At 42.8% G+C, this 17,489-nt stretch overlaps 2 protein-coding genes and 2 non-coding genes across 5 annotated transcripts; all 4 read left to right on the top strand.

The window, feature by feature from the left end:
- Nucleotides 1–2,206: 2,206 nt before the first annotated feature.
- RPL21 (ribosomal protein L21) lies at nucleotides 2,207–7,061 on the top strand. 2 transcript variants are annotated; one of them, XM_036297013.1, is made up of 6 exons: nucleotides 2,207–2,346; nucleotides 4,678–4,756; nucleotides 5,513–5,574; nucleotides 6,081–6,193; nucleotides 6,581–6,731; nucleotides 6,931–7,061. In XM_036297013.1, the coding sequence occupies exons 2-6, from the start codon at nucleotides 4,690–4,692 to the stop codon at nucleotides 7,018–7,020; spliced, it is 483 nt and encodes a 160-aa protein (XP_036152906.1). In that variant the 5' UTR covers nucleotides 2,207–2,346; nucleotides 4,678–4,689; the 3' UTR covers nucleotides 7,021–7,061. The 2 variants fall into 2 exon arrangements, with proteins under 2 accessions (XP_036152906.1, XP_036152907.1); XM_036297014.1 differs by lacking the exon at nucleotides 2,207–2,346 and adding an exon at nucleotides 2,354–2,389.
- On the top strand, nucleotides 5,902–5,972 carry LOC118652304. The gene has a single exon (XR_004966555.1). It is a non-coding gene; the product is annotated as a small nucleolar RNA SNORD102 (small nucleolar RNA).
- On the top strand, nucleotides 6,224–6,349 carry LOC118652358. Its single transcript, XR_004966599.1, has one exon. It is a non-coding gene; the product is annotated as a small nucleolar RNA SNORA27 (small nucleolar RNA).
- Nucleotides 7,062–8,517: 1,456 nt separating the features above from the next.
- On the top strand, nucleotides 8,518–17,219 carry RASL11A (RAS like family 11 member A). The gene is made up of 4 exons (XM_036297012.1): nucleotides 8,518–14,947; nucleotides 15,325–15,381; nucleotides 15,485–15,564; nucleotides 16,496–17,219. Exons 1-4 carry the CDS (start codon nucleotides 14,824–14,826, stop codon nucleotides 16,961–16,963), a joined length of 729 nt encoding a protein of 242 aa, XP_036152905.1. The 5' UTR covers nucleotides 8,518–14,823; the 3' UTR covers nucleotides 16,964–17,219.
- The last annotated feature ends 270 nt before the right edge of the window (nucleotides 17,220–17,489 follow it).

Here is a 17,489-nt window from a genome sequence, read left to right as displayed (position 1 = left end):
CAAAGAATTATATCTCTCCCCAAATGGTGAGAAGTGTGCATTGTTTTACATTTTTGCAATATCCTTAATGTTTAGCTTAGTCGAAGGCAGCTGGACACTCATATCTGCTTCTGCATCAAATCTAGTGCATATGTTATTTGATTGAAGTATATGAAGAATATCCAGACTCATACGGATGTGTTCTAAAAGAAAAGAGTATTTTAATACCTTTTTCAGGTAATTGAGGTTATTCTTAGTTGACACTACCTCAACACTCAATAAGTGGCAGATTTTTTAAAAGAGTAGTTGGAATGTGAAATCTGAAATGCTATCAGTGAAGTTTCTCACTGATATAGTAAAATTTATTGGTTTACCTTACATTTCAAATGATCTCTTCCTATTCTTTATTTTGTAACATATGCTAACTGAAGTAAGACAAACGGAGAAAGGCAAATACCATGATTTTTATTTCTATGTAAAGCCAAAAAAACAAAATAAATAAACAAAGCAGAAACAAACTCAGATACAAAGAACAAACTGATGGTCACCAAATGAGAGGGGAGTTGGGGGAATGAATTAAAAAAGTGAAAGGGATTAAGAAGTACGAATTGCTAGTTACTAAAATAATCATGAGCATGTAAAGTACAGCATAGGGAGTATAGATAATATTGTAATAACTTTGTATGGTATTTGATGGGTACAAGACTTATTGTGGTGCTCACTTCATAAGGCATATAAATCTAATCACTATGTTGCACACCTGAAACTAACATATGTCAACTATAATGGAAAAATAAATTAAAAAAACAATACATACAGTTATGAAAAAATAAGACAAATTCTATTAGGACTTCCTACAAAATACCTGATCAGTAGTCTTCCAAAACTGTCAAGGTTATAAAAGACACAGAAAGTCTGAGAAACTGCCATAACATAAGGAGACATGATAACAACCTGGAATGTGGTATCCTAGATGGGATCCTGGAATAGAAAGAGGGTATTATAAAAGTGAAAGAAGTCTGAATAAACTGTGAACTTTAGTTAACAATAATGTACAATACTGGTTCATTAGTTTTTACAAATGTGTCATACTAATGTTAAGATGTTAATAACAGGGGAAACTAGGTGCTGAGATGAGAATTTTCTGTACTATCTCCAATTTTTATAAATCTAAATCTACCCTGAAAAATAAACTCTGTTAAGAAAATAAGGGCCTTCCGTACATTCAATATCCAGCTTTAAAATGGTGAACAGTTAAAGCCTCCCTTATGCCTCTTCCGTTATAGTCCCCCATCTTTTTTCAAAACTTTTTTTTATGTCTTTGTATTCCTTGACTTTCACTACAGAAGTATATGTACCTACACAATATATAGTATTGTTTTGTTTTAAAATTGTGTACATATAAATTGTCATACTACATTTAATCTACATCATCCTCTTTTGCCTGGTCCTATTTCTGGGTTCACTCTTAACTTATTGGAGTATAATATTCCATCATATGACTATCCTATAATGTGTTTGCTTCTACTCACAGTGCTGTTATGCACATCATTGTCTACACATCAAAGTTTCTGTAAGATAACATACGTTGGACGGAATGCTGGGATTTACTACTTAAATATTTTCAGTGCCACTAGATTTTGCCAAACTGCTTTTCAAAGTGGTTGTATCATGTATGCACATACCAGCAGTATGTTCTGACGCATTTGGCGAAAACAACTTTTGAGAGACAAACTGGATAATATGACGTTTGTGCTCACGTAATCACTTCTACAAACAGCAGTTACAGTAGTTCTCAACCTGTGGGTCGCGACCCCCTTTGGCGGTGGAAGGACCCTTTCCCAGGGGTCGCCTAAGACCATCCTGCATATCAGATATTTACATTATGATTCATAACAGCAGCAACATTACAGTTATGAAGTAGCAACGAAAATAATTTTATGGTTGGGTCACAACATGAGAAACTGTATTTAAACGGCCAGAAGGTTGAGAACCACTGAGTTAGAAGCGCTGCTACAGCTCCGGTGCAGGAAAAACTCCCGCCGTCTGCTTCCGGCGTGGCTTCTGACGTAGGGCCGCCGCAGGCGCTCTCGGAGGCGGCGTGTGTTTGACGCTCTGGAAAGCCCCCTTCCGGGCTGTCTGGCAAGATCCAAGTATCAGCTCATGTTGGTCGATTGTTGCTTTTTCATAAGAAAGGAAAATATCCTGACAGGCTCTTCTTATTGTCGGAGACGATTCCCTAATCCCAGAAGAGACGCTCTCGGCTGGCGTTTCTTTCCGGCAGCGCCGCGGGCAGCCCTCGGGCCCTTGTAAGACGCGCGCCGCGGCCCCGCCTCCTTCCTTTCGGCCGGAACCGCCATCTTCCAGGTAGGCCCTCCGCGTGGCTCCCCGCGACCGTGGTCGCACAGACGTGAGTCTTAACCCAGAGACCTCGGAGGCCGCGTATTGGGGCCCTGGAGGGACCGTGCAGACTGTCTGGGTCCCTCTGGCCTGGGTGTCGGAGCTGTGCCTCCCCGGCCCGGTAGCGGCGTGCGGCCAGCGGCGCCGGGCTCGGGTCGGGCGCGGAGGGCCCCCCGGGTGCCGCGGCCTAGCAGGGGCCGGGCTCGGGAACAGCGAGGCCGCATGACCTGCCTGAGGCGACTCGGGTTGGTCTGGAAAGGAACTCAAAATTTGTGTCCCCACGGCTTCGCTCCGCCGTCCTGGGCCTTCTCGGACCGGCTTTGTGGGGTCGGGCCGCGTGGTGTGATGCCTTTTAAACTTTTCAACGCGGTGTTTCCCCCTCATCTATTAACCCTGTAACGCCGTCGGGTTGGGGCTGCGGGATGGTAGGAACGGGTTTAACTCCGGTGAGGCCTGGTTGTGTGTGGAAGCCTCGTGGCCGGCGGACGAAATAGGCTCGAACTGTGTCGACCTGGATAGTGAATCCCAGACCACTCGTTTTTGGTGCATGAAATGACTTTCCGTTTTTTAATTTTGGACCCGGGTCGCAGTTGGACGAAAGGAAAACATTTTGTTCCAGACTTTGTTTTGTTAATATTGGGGCATCTTGTGTTGAATGAATGAACTCCCGAATAACTGTCTGATTTAGAAGTTTGGGGTAAAGGTTACTGAGAACCCGCTAGTCAGTGGTTCTCAACCTCTGGCCCTTTAAATACAGTTCCTCATGTTGTGACCCAACCATAAAATTATTTTCGTTGCTTTTTCATAACTGTAATGTTGCTACTGTTATGAATCATATCGTAAATATCTGATATGCAGGATGGTCTTAGGCGACCCCTGTGAAAGGGTCGTTCGACCGCCAAAGGGGTCGCGACCCAAATAATTTCTTGTCTGGTTTGTAGGTAGTAGCTGCCGGCTACCAGAGGTGAGCAAACTGCAGGGTGCACCCCGTAGTGGGTTCCAGTTTTGGAACTTGGGTGTATTGGGCCGTGATGTAAAATGGATTTCTTACGCGGGAAGACGAGTCTGGTGCAGGCAGCATGGGCTTGAATCAGATATCACTCCCATGACTGATTCTGCCACTTTGAGTATCTTTCCTTGTTGATGAATTTAACACAAGTTTATGTGAACTTAATATTTTGAAAATGAAAACCCGGTACCTGTCACTTATACTTAGTTGCTTTTTAAAGTTAAAGGGTGCGTTTGTTGTAACACTGGTTTGTTTGGCTTTGGTGGTTGGGTTAACTATTTTGGATCTCCTGGCCCCACGAAGGGGTCCTCTGGTGGAGTCGTTTATCTTTAGGATTGAGGAGTGTTAAGAGACCAGTTTGTGTTAGAACTCTGTCAACAAGTGAAACCGGACTTGGGCCTATTTTGCCTGCAGTCATTGTCAGCAATGGTAACTCTGTCCTTAGATGACCTGAAACAATTGACATCTTTTGGGAAACAAAGTGAAAGGTTCCATTCTAATGCCTATAGAGGAATTCTTAGACTGATGAGTTAACTACCATTTTATAGTAAGCACTTTGCATGTGTTGGGAATTGCTGAGTGCTTTGTAGCCATTACCTCAATTCCTTGTCAAAATAATATTAGCCCATGTTAAAAGCGGGAACCAGGGAGTAAATGTAGGTCTCCCAGAAAGTAGGTGGCAGAACCTTTGTCAAAATTAGGTCATTGGTTATAAAATCTATTTTTCTCCCGTACATAAATTACCTAGTAAGCAATTGTGTGAACAGTCAGAAATATGGAGAGGAAGATTTTGGGCAGCGAATAGATTTTGTACAAGAGGTACAGTCACACAAAGATTAGGTTTGCTGTAAGAGGGGTTTAATTCACAACGTAAAAATGCAAGGCTGAGTTGTTATGCTTTCCAACAATAAACTATCTTGTAGTTAACAATTCCAACGCCCTTGGCATTCTAGGCTGGGTTCTACAGGTAATAGTGTGGTAGAGGTCATGTTGTGTTTTTATATTTTTTTAACAAGCAAAGTACTGCTTTATTTCCTAAAATCCAGTTCTGCTACTTAAAGAGTTTTAATGTTACAGAACTTAGGCAGATTTGGCAAAGATCTTACTTGCTAAAATGGTGGTTTTTACCTTTGTAAGAAATACTTGTTCGTGAGCCAGCTTTTTAGATCATTTTCCAATTCTGGCATTGCTACTGAGATGCAACCATTTAAAATTACGGGGTTTTTGGTTAAAGGGGCTAGTAACAATTTTGCAGTTATATTTGACTATTTTGTTCTTTCCGGTTTCAGTAATTCGCCAAAATGACTAACACAAAGGGGAAGAGGAGAGGCACCCGCTATATGTTCTCTAGGCCTTTTAGAAAACATGGTAAGTAGATTTGTCCTCTTTGAAATCAACCATGGTGGTATACATTTGTGCTATGTTAACACACTTGAGATGCAGATAATATAATGTGTTTTAGTAGCAATTAACCACCTATACCTACCTTAATTTTGTAATAAAAAGCATGAATTTTATATAGCAGTTCTCACATTGCCAACTAGCAAGATTTAAAAAATGTATATATGCCCTAGAGCAGCAGTCGCCAACCTTTCAGACATCACGGATCACCAGTGGTCCACGGACCACTGGTTGGTAACCACTGCTCTAGTGGGTTTTGCTCAGTGGATAAGAGCCTTGGCCTGTGGACTGAAGGGTCCCAGGTTCAATTCCGGTCAAGGGCACATGCCCAGGTTGCAGGCTTGATCCCCAGTAGGGTGTGTGCAGGAGGCAGCTGATTAATGAAATCAACAAAAATATATTTTAAAATAAAAATGTACATAACTGCCCGGCTGGAGTGGCTCAGTGGATTGAGCATCCTCCCATGCATCAAGTGGTCGCTGGTTCAATACCTAGTCAGCACACGCCCAGGTTGCAGGCTTGATCCCCGGTAATGGGGTGCAGGAGGCAGCCAATGGAAGTTTCTCTCCCATCAATGTTTCTGTCTCTTCCTCTCTAAAATCAATTAAAAAAATATATATATTTAAAATAAAATTTACACTGTCAAAGATGGGAGTGTGTTGAAAACTAGTGAGGTTATATTTCTTTGACTTGACTTTTTAATCTTGATATCACTATTTTTAGGAGTTGTTCCTTTGGCCACATACATGCGAATCTACAAGAAAGGTGATATTGTGGACATCAAGGTAAAATTGGGGAAATACCATTAAAAGTGGATTTAGTCTAACATAAGAACAAATACTAGTGTATAGTACACCTGTTGGCTCTTTTTATCCTCCTAAATGGGGGAAAATCCATTGCCTTTGAACAACTAATTTAATTTTACTTTTAAAGCCAGTTTTTTTATTTGTTAACAGCAAGTAGAAAAATATAGGAGATATAATCATGAGAATTTATTGAGGTGAAAAGGGATACCTTAGTGCAGAGTTTAATTATTAATGGGGATTACTAATAAAACCAGCGAAAGCTATGTTCTTTTGAGAGCCATATTTGAATGTATTCTGGCACTCTGGAGCTTGATGATGATTGTCTTTTTGATTGCTCAAAGCAACGTGAAAAATGCATTTCACCGGCTCTGAAAGCTCTTGAGTTGCCATTTAAAAGAGAAAAATCTTTTAGTTACTTTAATAAAAGTCAGGGTTTAAAAGGAGGAGGCACTTGCTGAGGTGACGTTTATCTCCTTTCTTAACAGGGAATGGGCACTGTTCAAAAAGGAATGCCCCACAAATGTTACCATGGCAAAACTGGAAGAGTCTACAATGTCACCCAGCATGCAGTGGGCATTATTGTGAACAAGCAAGTTAAGTAAGTAATTCTTTGATTCGTATTCCCTCACACCCCTTTTTCACTTTGCCAATTGGACTTATGTCTTACTGGTCATTCAAGTGGGGCAAAGGAAATGTCCTTTTAAAACTCAAGCAAACGGGGTGTTTGTTTTGTATCCTGTCAGAGGAAACAAAATAGACTTACAGGATTTGGTATTAGGCAGTTCTAGATTCCAAAATATAAAAAGTTACAAATTTTATTAGCGATCTGGTTTTGGTTAAGTTATTTAGTGTTTTGGGGTTTGTTAACTTATCCTATCTGTGGGTAAAGGGTTCATGGTTTATTTCATAAATGAAACTGCCAAAAGGTTTTTTTTAATTTGGTTATATTTTTTATGAAGAATTTATAAGAATTTGTTTTCTCCAGGGGCAAGATTCTTGCCAAGAGAATTAATGTACGTATTGAGCATATTAAGCACTCTAAGAGCCGAGATAGCTTCCTGAAACGTGTGAAGGAAAATGATCAGAAAAAGAAGGAAGCCAAAGAGAAAGGTACCTGGGTTCAACTGAAGCGTCAGGTGAGTGCTTGACAAAGGGTTTTTTGGTTGATCATGACAACTGAAATTTGCTCAGTGATAATTTTCTTTTATATGAAAGTTAGTAAAGTTAAAGCATTGAGTAGATACGTTACCTCATTGGTTCTGAGAGAACTTTGAAATTGAATTACAGTTCTTAACATAATTATTCCATTGCCTTGTTTTTATTTGTTTTTAATAGCCTGCTCCACCCAGAGAAGCACACTTTGTGAGAACCAATGGAAAGGAGCCTGAGCTGCTGGAACCCATTCCCTATGAATTCATGGCATGATAAGTGGGAAAAAATAAAAAAGACTTATGTGCTGATAAAAATGTTTCTCTTAATTGAGTAGAAGTGTGGCATCCCTTCCCCCCAAAGAATAATTGAAAACTTTGTGTCACCCTAACTGGTTTGGCTCAGTGGATAGACAGTCAGCCTGCGAACCTAAGGGTCCCGGTTTCGATTCCAGTCAAGGGCACATGCCTGGGTTGTGGGCTCAATTCCCAGTAGGGGGCGTGCAGGAGGCAGCCAATCAATAAACACAAACAAACTTTGTGTCCTGATTCATTGGGTGATGTCTTTACTATTTGAATTTAGTGGGGGTTTTTGCTGAAAGATGTGAGGTGGTTTACTTTGCAACAAAGAATGTACTCCATTGGTTAGGAAGCTGCATCTGTTGCATTATAGTTAAGCTCAAGGAAAATTGGTTACTTAGAGAATTATCTAAGTACCCTATGTTCAGGATTAGAAACTTGCCTTTGAAGTCTGCTACTTAGAAATAGATGGTTTCAAATTACCCTCTTCATTGTGAGTTACATACTAGTTGTGAGTTGCTTCCACTTTTCATGAAACTTGGCTCAGAAAAAATAGTGTCTGATAATTTGGAACTAGAATCCCTTTTTTTATTTCATCTGAAGATAAACATTTATGTAGCAGTTATTAATGTGTTGCATTCTAAGCACTTCACATGTTTTGCCCAATTTCCACAGAAGAAAGCTGAGGCACAACTTGCCCAAGGCTGCAGGTTCAAACCTAGGCAGCCTGGCTCCGTTACCCGGTCTTAATCTCTGGTGTTACATTGCTTCATATTAATGGGAACATTTTAAAGCTACTTTGTGTAGTTGGAGCACATTTAAGTTAATTCTGTTTCTTCCTAGATATTTACTTGGATATGGCAAACATCCAAAAAAGAATTGATGACATCCTATCCTAGCTGCCTTCAGTATTCTGTGATCCCTATAGCAATAGTATCAGTTTATTTGACATGGAAACCTTGACGTTCCTCTTCCCTACTAATAGACTCAATGACAAGAACCTATTCTCTTCCCTACTAATAGACTCAATGACAAGAACCTATTCTCTTCCCTACTAATAGACTCAATGACAAGAACCTATTCATTTGTATAACTTAAGTCAGTGCTATAAGTGGGTAGTAAGCCCAATATTAGCAGCCTTCAGTTTTCTCCAGTGAAGTGTGGTGGTAATGGGTCTACTTTGGAATCCAGCAAACCTGGTTTTGAATTTCGTTGAATATCTAACATAAGTCAAATGGGTATTTGCCTTAAACAGGTTTACATCTATGAGTAGGAAGTTGTGCTTAAACATGCTTATATTGGTCACCAATTCACTATCACAGAAAGCAACCAGGAACATTATGAATTGCTTCAATTGTCATTCCTGTTTAATGTTTTCCAATCTTTTTTTAAAAAATGTATTGATTTAAGAGAGGGAGAGAGAAACATTAATAATGAGAGAGAATCATGGATTGGTTGCCTGCTGCATGCCCCCTACTGGGGATCAAGCCTGCAATTTGGGCATGTGCCCTTAACCGGGATCGAACCCAGAACCTTTCAGTCTGCAGGCTGATGCCCTTACCCACTGAGCCAAACCAGCTAGGGCTGTTTCCCAATCTTTGATGGCACTACTGTGTCCAGTTAAAATCATTTTTAACTCTAATGTGTCTCACTTTGCATATTTTAAAATTGCATTTCCTGAATATCTTGTCTAGCCATTTCAAGGCAAAATAAGGTATCAAGGAGTGTAGGACAGCAGAGGGAAGAGTTGGTACTAATAGGCTTCTTGTTTCTGCCTTATGTTTTCACTGATTATTTCTGATCTCTGGTGTCTGACCCTTTCCATTTGCTGCTTTCTTAACTTTAGCATACAGACTTTTGAAAAGCAGCAAATAAAATGAGCAGTTTTTCCTGTGCTTTTCTCTGGTATCTTAATTTCCTAGTCCCACTGCAAATATGGCTCTGCTTCCACCACTCCCATGAAACTATTACTCAAAAGTGTATCAACCACTTGCTAGCTTTTTAATTTGACTTTATCCCTAAATATTTGCCAATTTTTTCCCCCTCTTCCAGAGTTCCACAGGTTTCTGCCATACTTCTTCCCAGTTCTTAAATATGTCTCACTTCCCTCTCTGGATTCTTAATGTTTCACATCTGTCTATAATTTCGTTACGAGTAGAGTTCTAAGCCAGTGGTTCACAAAGTATGGGTCCCCAACTGGCTGCATAAACATGCAGACCTGTATCAGAACAACTTGAGTCAAATTCTGGGGTTGGGGCCCAGCACTTAAGTTCTGGGTGATTAAGATGCATATTCCAGTTTGAGAACCACTGACTTCTGTTATAGTCATCCCTAATACACTTGACACTCAGATTTCAGAGCTCACTCTCTGAAGGTCGATTGATATTTACAACTCTTGGGCAGCTACATCTGAATGTCCTGCAAATAAAGAGATTAGTTTGCAAAGTTTTATTAGATGAATTAAGTTAAAATCCCTGAGTTTTGAGTAATGTATGTGTGTGCTAGGATTATGTACCTTGCCTTGAAATTCAGGTTTTTTTAAATGAGTAATCATTACAGATTGTAAATTTATAAATCCTGTAGTGTACAATTCCGTTTTCTTAAACTTGTTGAGAATGAAGAAAAGTATTCTAACTATAGAACTTTTCACCCAGTTCTAAGAGTCAAGACTGTAAAGGAAGTTGCATGGCTACTTGAACTTTTAATTCTGATCTTGCCAGGTATCTTTTAAGGCCTTCTGTTTTCAAGTTGAACCCAATTCCAAGGGTTGAATAAAATATAGCACACTCTTCTTGAAGTCCTCTAAAAATTGTGGCTAAACAATATCAACTTGATTTCCTATCTCTAATATATTCCCACTAATGTACATTAGCATTTCCTCTGGACTGGGATGGAAAAAATGCTAAAATATAAAACATTGCTAAATAGCAATAAGAATTGCTAAGATATAAACAAGGTAGGCTTTTCATTCTTTTAGCATGAGAATTTTAAGTTGACTTTAATTTATTTGAAATATGCATGTTTATAGCATTTCTTCAACTCAGTCCCACTTAAAGGGGACAAAAAAATTGGTGTTCATGCAAAACACCTAATCTGTTAGACAAATTGCTTGGTTATGAATAACAACAATGAGGCAGCATCTGCAGCTATTCCTGTTGAGGTGGAAAGTGTAACGAGGAATGGATAAGCATCTAGCCAAGTTTCTGCATTGTAATGCTTTTCAAACAGCAAAAGTGTGGAATGAGGAGCAATTGACAGGAGCAATCTCCTGTCAAAAGTGTGGAATGAGGAGCAATCTCACAAAGCCCCAAATGCAAAAAGGCTGGGAAATGTGTAGGGAAATGCTTTCATACCCACTTTCCTAGCAAGAATAGAATTTATGGAAATCATTTGGATTGGAAAAGAAATGGCAAAAGGGTACTCTTTACTGTCTCTACCAAGTGAGGCGATGGCTTAGCTTAAGTGAAGATGTGATTGGATATTTTGCTCCTGAGAGACTAGGTTCAGATTAAGTTCAACCTGCTTTGTCATTCCATTTACATGACCAGAGTGCTTTCCATGTTGGATTTCAAGTCTTGGACAGCATCAAGATTTGAAATCGGGTTGGATTGTCTACTACTAAATGACTCTGACTTTGGATTGTCTACTACTAAATGACTCTGACTTTGGATAAGCTTGTCTGAACCTCAATTTAGAAGATATTTCACCAATTTCATAGGGTTAATTAAGATTAAGGAAGAATTAAGATTTTTTTGTTAATTCAACTAATTTATGAATGATAATAAACTTTATGGGGATGTCTGTGATGGCAGGGGTATCTTATGTACTTTATTGTCCTTTCAGTAAATGTTTTATAATAGAAACTTAGCTGTTCTTTGTGTTTTGTACCAGCACTTAACAGCCTTACAGAGTAGTTTTTCAATTATTTTGACAGTTGAAATAAAGTAGGGAGTTGGTACAAGACAGAAGCATAATTCCTATTCCGGGGAAAGTACCAAAAGATAGTCTCTGAGTCTCCTGTAAGCATAGTAATATTCAAGGATTTAGGCTATACAGGAAAGGTAATTGATACTGAATTCTACAGATGGTGGTTAGAGGGACTTTTCTTCTTCTTCTTTTTTTTTTTTTAACCCTCACCTGAGGATATGTTGAGAGAAAGAGAGAAACATCGTTGCCTTTCTTAAGCACCCTGAAAGGAGATCAAACCTGAAACCTAGGTTTGTGCCCTGATCAGGAATCAAACTCACAACCTTTTGTGTGTACAGGATTATGCTTCAACCAACTTAGCCACCCAACCAGGGCTGGGGGGAAGGGATGTTCTTGAACTAATAGAGGACAGACCTTGGCAAAGTTTTGCCTGAGGTCTAGAAATCAAGCTTATTTAGCTGGTAAAGGGTTAATAACTTTCTAAGCCTAGTGATGTTTGCATATTCCAAATTCTGTCCTTCACACTCACTCTAAACACCCATGGACTTGTGTATTCATGTCTGCCTACACATTTCTATTATCTTTCTAAAACCACTTCAGCATGCCTGTTATGTTACTCACACAATTTACATAGCTAGACAAATCCAAATGAAAAACAAGCAGAACAATTTACACAAGGCTATTTATAATTTCACAGTTCAGTAATGTATTATCTGCATTAAAACGTCATGGATTATTACTTGCAAATGCAAAGAGCTTTTCGAGGAAAGTGGAATAACATTTTGAGCTCACCTAGCAAAGTTGCCAGGTAAATGCAAAATGGGATGCAATTATCACCTGGGCAGAGAACAGTCTTAGGACTCTTCCTTATTGAGTGACCTTAAACTTAAATGATTTTATTCCTTACTGGGAATGTATAACGGAATGAAGTGAAGAGATAAGCCCAAGATTCAGCCAAGAAATGGCTTTTCCCTAGAAAGGTCTGCATTTAGACTCCAGGAATGTGAAGTATTTGTGGCAGATCACATTGACGGCTGCTCAACATAGATCCCCTGTCTATTCCTTGAATTTTAACAGGTAGCAACTGTCTAGTCTAGCCCCTGGGGAAGAACTATGATTGTTCAAGTTAGTCAGCAATTTCAGTCTTTTTTGCTAGATACTTGTATGAACTTCCAGCTTCTTAGTTCTGGTCATTGGGATATGAGAAAGTCTACTGGGTTCTTAGGATTATTTCACAATAAGAAAAGTCAGACAGAGAGGCCCTCCCTCCCTGTTTGAATGAGGACTTAATGTTTGGGGAAGCAGGAGCCATTTTGTGTCCAAGAAGGAAAGGCCAAGAGAATCGGAGAGACAACAAATCAGACCCCTATCACTGAACTGCTCAAGGACCCCTGGGAGCTAATAGTTTCAAAGTTCTATAAATAGTAACTCTCTTTATGGGTGCCTTTTCCCGAGTCAGGGAAGGGGGTGCTCTGCTTCAAGTCTTTCCAGTTAAACTGAAGTTTAACAGAAGGGGATTGCCTTGTGAACAGCCAAACGTTAGTACAACTGAAATATGGCAGTTCATCCCAGGACATTTCCTGGAACACTAACTCCTGCGAACAGGTTACTCTCAAAACTAAGGTACTGGGATAATGATTTCTGTCTTTTCCAGTTCATACAGTGAAGACACCATTTGTTCAGAAAGTTAATCAGTGAACAATTATTCAAGAGCATGTAAGTCCCAGGTACCACTATGTGCTTGATACTAAAGACACAAGCTAGAGTCCCTGCCCTCCTGGAGACAGACATGAAGCAAATATTCCATCAGAAAGTAGTGACACTTGAGTGAGCCCTGAGAGTAACTGGGCAATAAGCGTATGAGTGGTAGCCGTGGTCAGAGGAAGCTTCCCCAACGGAGGAACAAGTAAACTACTCACAATCAGTTCCTTCAAGATTATTCAGGATTCTTTAATTGGGAAATGAAGAGAGCAGTAGGGGTGGAGAGGAGGAGACACCAAGAAATGGAGGCAGTAGAAATTATGGAAGTTGGCAATTGATGTGGAAGTGACAGTCAAGGATGGGCTACTGGGTGATGGAGGCACATTCATTAGTGTGGTCAACTGCAAAAAATGGATCCACTGTTTACCCCTCCTTGCATCCCAGTCTTTTCAAATGTGCCTTTGCACCTCCCTCCATCAAGGAGTGGAGTCTTTCTCCCTACCTCTTGAATTTGAGCTGGCATTGTGACTTGCTTTGGCCAACAAAAAGCAGAGGTGATGGGTTCCCCTCTGAGCCTAGGTCTCAATGGGCCTTTTCCACTTCTAATCCCTCTCTTGGAACTCTTCTCAGCCACCATGAGAACAAGCCCTGGCCAGCCTGCTTGACAAGCAGAAACATGTGACTCAATTATTGTCCCTCCCTCATCACAGCTGACTGACAGCCAGCTGCAGGATGATGCCAGTTCAAGCCCTGTCAGCTCTCTGCAGATGCCTGAAAGAGCCAACCAAGATAAGCTGAGCCTGGCGTAGTGTAGGATAACCACCCCATTGGTCTTTAGACATGTGAGCAAATATGAGGGGTCATTATTTTAAGCCAGCTTTTTTTTTTTTTTTAATGCAGCAAAAGCTAATACAAGCAGGATAGAAGGAGGGGTGAGTAAGGGTGTCTAATAGGCAATTGGACATAAGAAGTTGGAATGCAGGAGGCCAGAAGCATAAGGTCTTACATCCTGCAAGGATAAACTCCCACAGCTCTGCCTTGACAGGGTGGGCCCAGAAACCCATAATCAGGCCATATTTCTCTTTTGTGTTCTCTTCCTTCCACTCTCCACCTCACCCTAAACTCTCCACTTCACACTTGGAAGTCAGTACTGGAATGAATAGTGAAGCACATGCATGACTCAAGTGCATAGGTCCTGAGCTAGAGCTTCCAGCCTCCCAGCCCAGTGGTCGGCAAACTCAGTCAACAGAGCCAAAGATCAACAGTACAACGATTGAAATTTCTTTTGAGAGCTAAATTTTTTAAACTTAAACTATATAGGTAGGTACACTGTTATTAATTCGGGTACTCCAAAGGCTTAGGAAGAGCCACACGCAAGGGGCCAAAGAGCCGCATGTGGCTCGCCTGCCGCAGTTTGCCAACCACTGTCCTAGCCCATGGAATGCTTATGGAGTGTTCGCTGATGAGTCAATGCAACTCGTGCCAGCTGAGGTGCAAACAACTACTGCCTCCAGGGCCTTCACAGATCTGGAGCCTGGTCAAAGTGACTACAGCTCCCTTGTACTGCTACTAACAGCTCTCCCCATCCCCTTTTCCCTAATGTTGTCACCCCTCATCACCAAAAAGGCAACATTTGGCAGGAATTTCCCTCCCACACTGTTGCAGAAAGATCCTACTGATTGCAGTTTTCCCTCTTCCTTTCGTCCCCCAGCTCCTAACTTTGATCTCAGGTTCACTCCTCTATTGACTCAGGGTCTCCTCTGCAGGGTGGAGGAGGGTTCAGGCATAGCCCGGCGAGAGGCTCCCTGCACACTCGGGATAGTGCCTGCATTTCCAGCGTCTGGGGGCCGTGAAACGCGCAGGTCCCGGCAGAGAGCGTCAGGCGGCGAGGAGTGCGCAAGCCGGCTGCGTTGGTCTCCAGCTCACTGCTCCCGCCCTGGCCGCCACCGCGGGGAGGGTGAGCAAGAGGAGGAGCCTGAGGCGGCCGCTGCGCCCGGGTGCGCGCGGAGTCCTTTAAAAGCCACCGGCGGTGACAGCTCGGCGGTCCGCCTGGCCCCCAATACCCCGAGTCCTTGCGCTGCCGGCTCGCCAGCCACCCCGCTGCGGCCGAGTCCTCGCTGGGTAGGCTTGTGCTCTGGCGGCCGGACGCTCCATGCGGCCGCCCAGCATGTCCGGGCACTTTCTGCTCGCGCCCATCCCCGAGTCCTCCTCCGACTACCTCCTGCCCCGGGACATCAAACTGGCCGTGCTGGGCGCCGGCCGCGTGGGCAAGAGCGGTGAGTGCCTAGGGAACCTCACGGGGCGGAGCCCACCCCGGGCCTGGTCCGAACAACGGGGTATGGGGAAGAGCCGGGGCTCACAGCCCGGGAAGGAGGACCGGGCATAGGGAGGAAGCGGACATCCCCTCCCTCCTGGCTTCCCCGCTGCTTCCCGAGCAACCTTCTGTGGGCTGTCGCTGGGTTTGGCACCGTTGGAGGGCAGGTGCAGCAGGTCGAGTACCTGCAGTCGTCCCCGCCACCAAAGGCACGGGGACCACGACGGCCGCCCCGGGTTTGCAGAGTCCGCAGCCCGTTCCTCCCTCCTTCTCCCGGAGGGTGTTGTGTTTGACGGTCCTGTCCGAGCCCTTCACCTGATTTTCCTATTTCACTTTCAGCAATGATTGTGCGCTTCCTGACCAAGAGATTCATTGGCGATTATGAACCGAATACAGGTTAGAATAATTATGTGCCCCCTGCTTATGTGGCTGCATGCTTCGATTTTCTTTGTCCTGCTGAGAGTAAGAATGTAAAAGCAGACTCTCCTTCATTCTCCAGGCAAGCTGTACTCACGGCTTGTGTGTGTCGAGGGAGACCAGCTGTCCCTGCAGATCCAGGACACCCCCGGCGGAATCCAGGTAAGGACTGGCGGACTTCCCTTCCGACACCCACACCGACGGAGCTCGGGAGCATGAGCAAGACTCTAAACGGGCCTGATGTACATTTAGATGGAGTAGTGGGCTGTCCCAGGAGGGGCCGGTCAGTGAGCCGTTAGGAACCCTCCAAGGGGGCGAGGACTGGATGGTTGGAGGCAGCTTCCTCCTATGTGCCACCTCTGAGAGGGGGAGAGGTGCTTGACTTCTCTTTACAAGCTGCGACGGCAAGGCTACCGGCAAGGGTCTCACCACCTCTTTCAGGGCTGGCCGCGGAACCATTAACAAAACTGACTGGCTGGGGCCCTGGAGAGGGTCTTCTGCCCAGCAGGGACTGCGGAAGTGCTTCTGTTTCTAGCTGTTCCCGCAAGTCACTAATTGCAGTCAGACGCTCTTGGCGCCTACTCAGGAATGTAACTTGATTAAGTTAATTGCTCTCCCTTCTAGGGAGGAAAGGTCTCGTGGAAGAACTGAAAGAAAGAATTTGTTTCTGGAACATTCTCAAGAAGGACATGCTAAAAATATTTTTATGGGTTTTGGGAATAGATGTTTATCTTGGCTTATTTTCAAAGTTTTGCTTTTTCTGAGTTAGTTCCTTAAAAATTGTGACATTCTGATTTGAAAGTTCTCATTGAAGTCATTCCTCAGTCAGCCTAGGTTCACCACAGACTACCTGCCCAGCAAGGAGGTTAAAAACAATGCATTGGTAACAGCTAATAAAATAAGCCAGGCAGGGAACTTGCCTGAGAATTTGCTCTTTCTACATCAAAAACTGCCTTCTGCAGAAGCAGGGCAGAATCTGAAAACTATATTTAGTGATTTCCTTTTCAACCATTGCTCAGAGTTTACTTTGATGATATTTTGAGTCCTCTCCCACTGAGGGCTTCCTTGATCAGACTCCCTTTGATCTTCTCAGGTCCAAGACAATCTCATGCAGGTGGTGGACTCCCTGTCCAAATGCGTGCAGTGGGCAGAGGGCTTTCTGCTGGTCTACTCCATCACAGACTACGACAGCTACCAGTCGATCCGCCCCCTTTACCAGCACATCCGGAAGGTCCACCCTGACTCAAAGGCCCCTATCATCATCGTGGGCAACAAGGGGGACCTTCTGCATGCCCGGCAGGTGCAGACTGATGATGGTGTTCAGCTAGCCAACGAGCTGGGCAGCCTGTTCCTTGAAATCTCCACCAGTGAAAACTATGAAGATGTCTGTGATGTGTTTCAGCATCTCTGCAAAGAAGTGAGCAAGCTGCATGGCCTCAGTGGGGAGAGGAGAAGGGCCTCCATCATTCCTCGGCCACGCTCTCCCAACATGCAAGACCTGAAGAGGCGCTTCAAGCAGGCTCTGTCTCCCAAAGTCAAAGCCCCCTCCTCACTGGGGTAAACTCACCTCAGACAGACTGCCTCCATTTTAGTGTGCATTTGTGCAGCTGAAAAGACTGGGGAGGGGGGCAGGGAGGTCTCCTTTATAATCACACATTCAGAGTTTATTTTTATACAAACTATTGGTTTGCAATTGTATGTGTATTTCTGAAAATTCAGTGATTGCCTAGAAGTTGAAGAGTTGTTTTTTTAAATAAAACTTTTTTTTTACTGTAACTGCTAGCCACCTTTCCATTAAAGGCAAAATGGCAACATTTCGCCTTGTTTCTTAAATGTCTTTTTATAGAAATCATACTTGCACCAGAGCCCAGAACTGCTCCATGCTTGCCCTTAGTCTGAACTCTGATTGGTGTCTCTCTGTTGGGAGGGGTTTAAGTGGAGGGAATGTGTTGTGGGAGAAAGAAAAATATGTGGAGGAGGAAAGAGATTTGAATAACTGCAGGATGTCTTTAATTAGGGCACTTTGCCACAGGCATGAAATTGACATCATTTGATTTCCACTGTGCAATAATGTTAAAAATTACATC

The sequence above is a fragment of the Myotis myotis genome, unplaced genomic scaffold (assembly GCF_014108235.1).
Source record: "Myotis myotis isolate mMyoMyo1 unplaced genomic scaffold, mMyoMyo1.p scaffold_m19_p_3, whole genome shotgun sequence".
In the NCBI taxonomy this organism is placed as follows: Eukaryota; Metazoa; Chordata; class Mammalia; order Chiroptera; family Vespertilionidae; genus Myotis; species Myotis myotis.
This window is presented reverse-complemented; position numbering and strand designations above follow the sequence as displayed.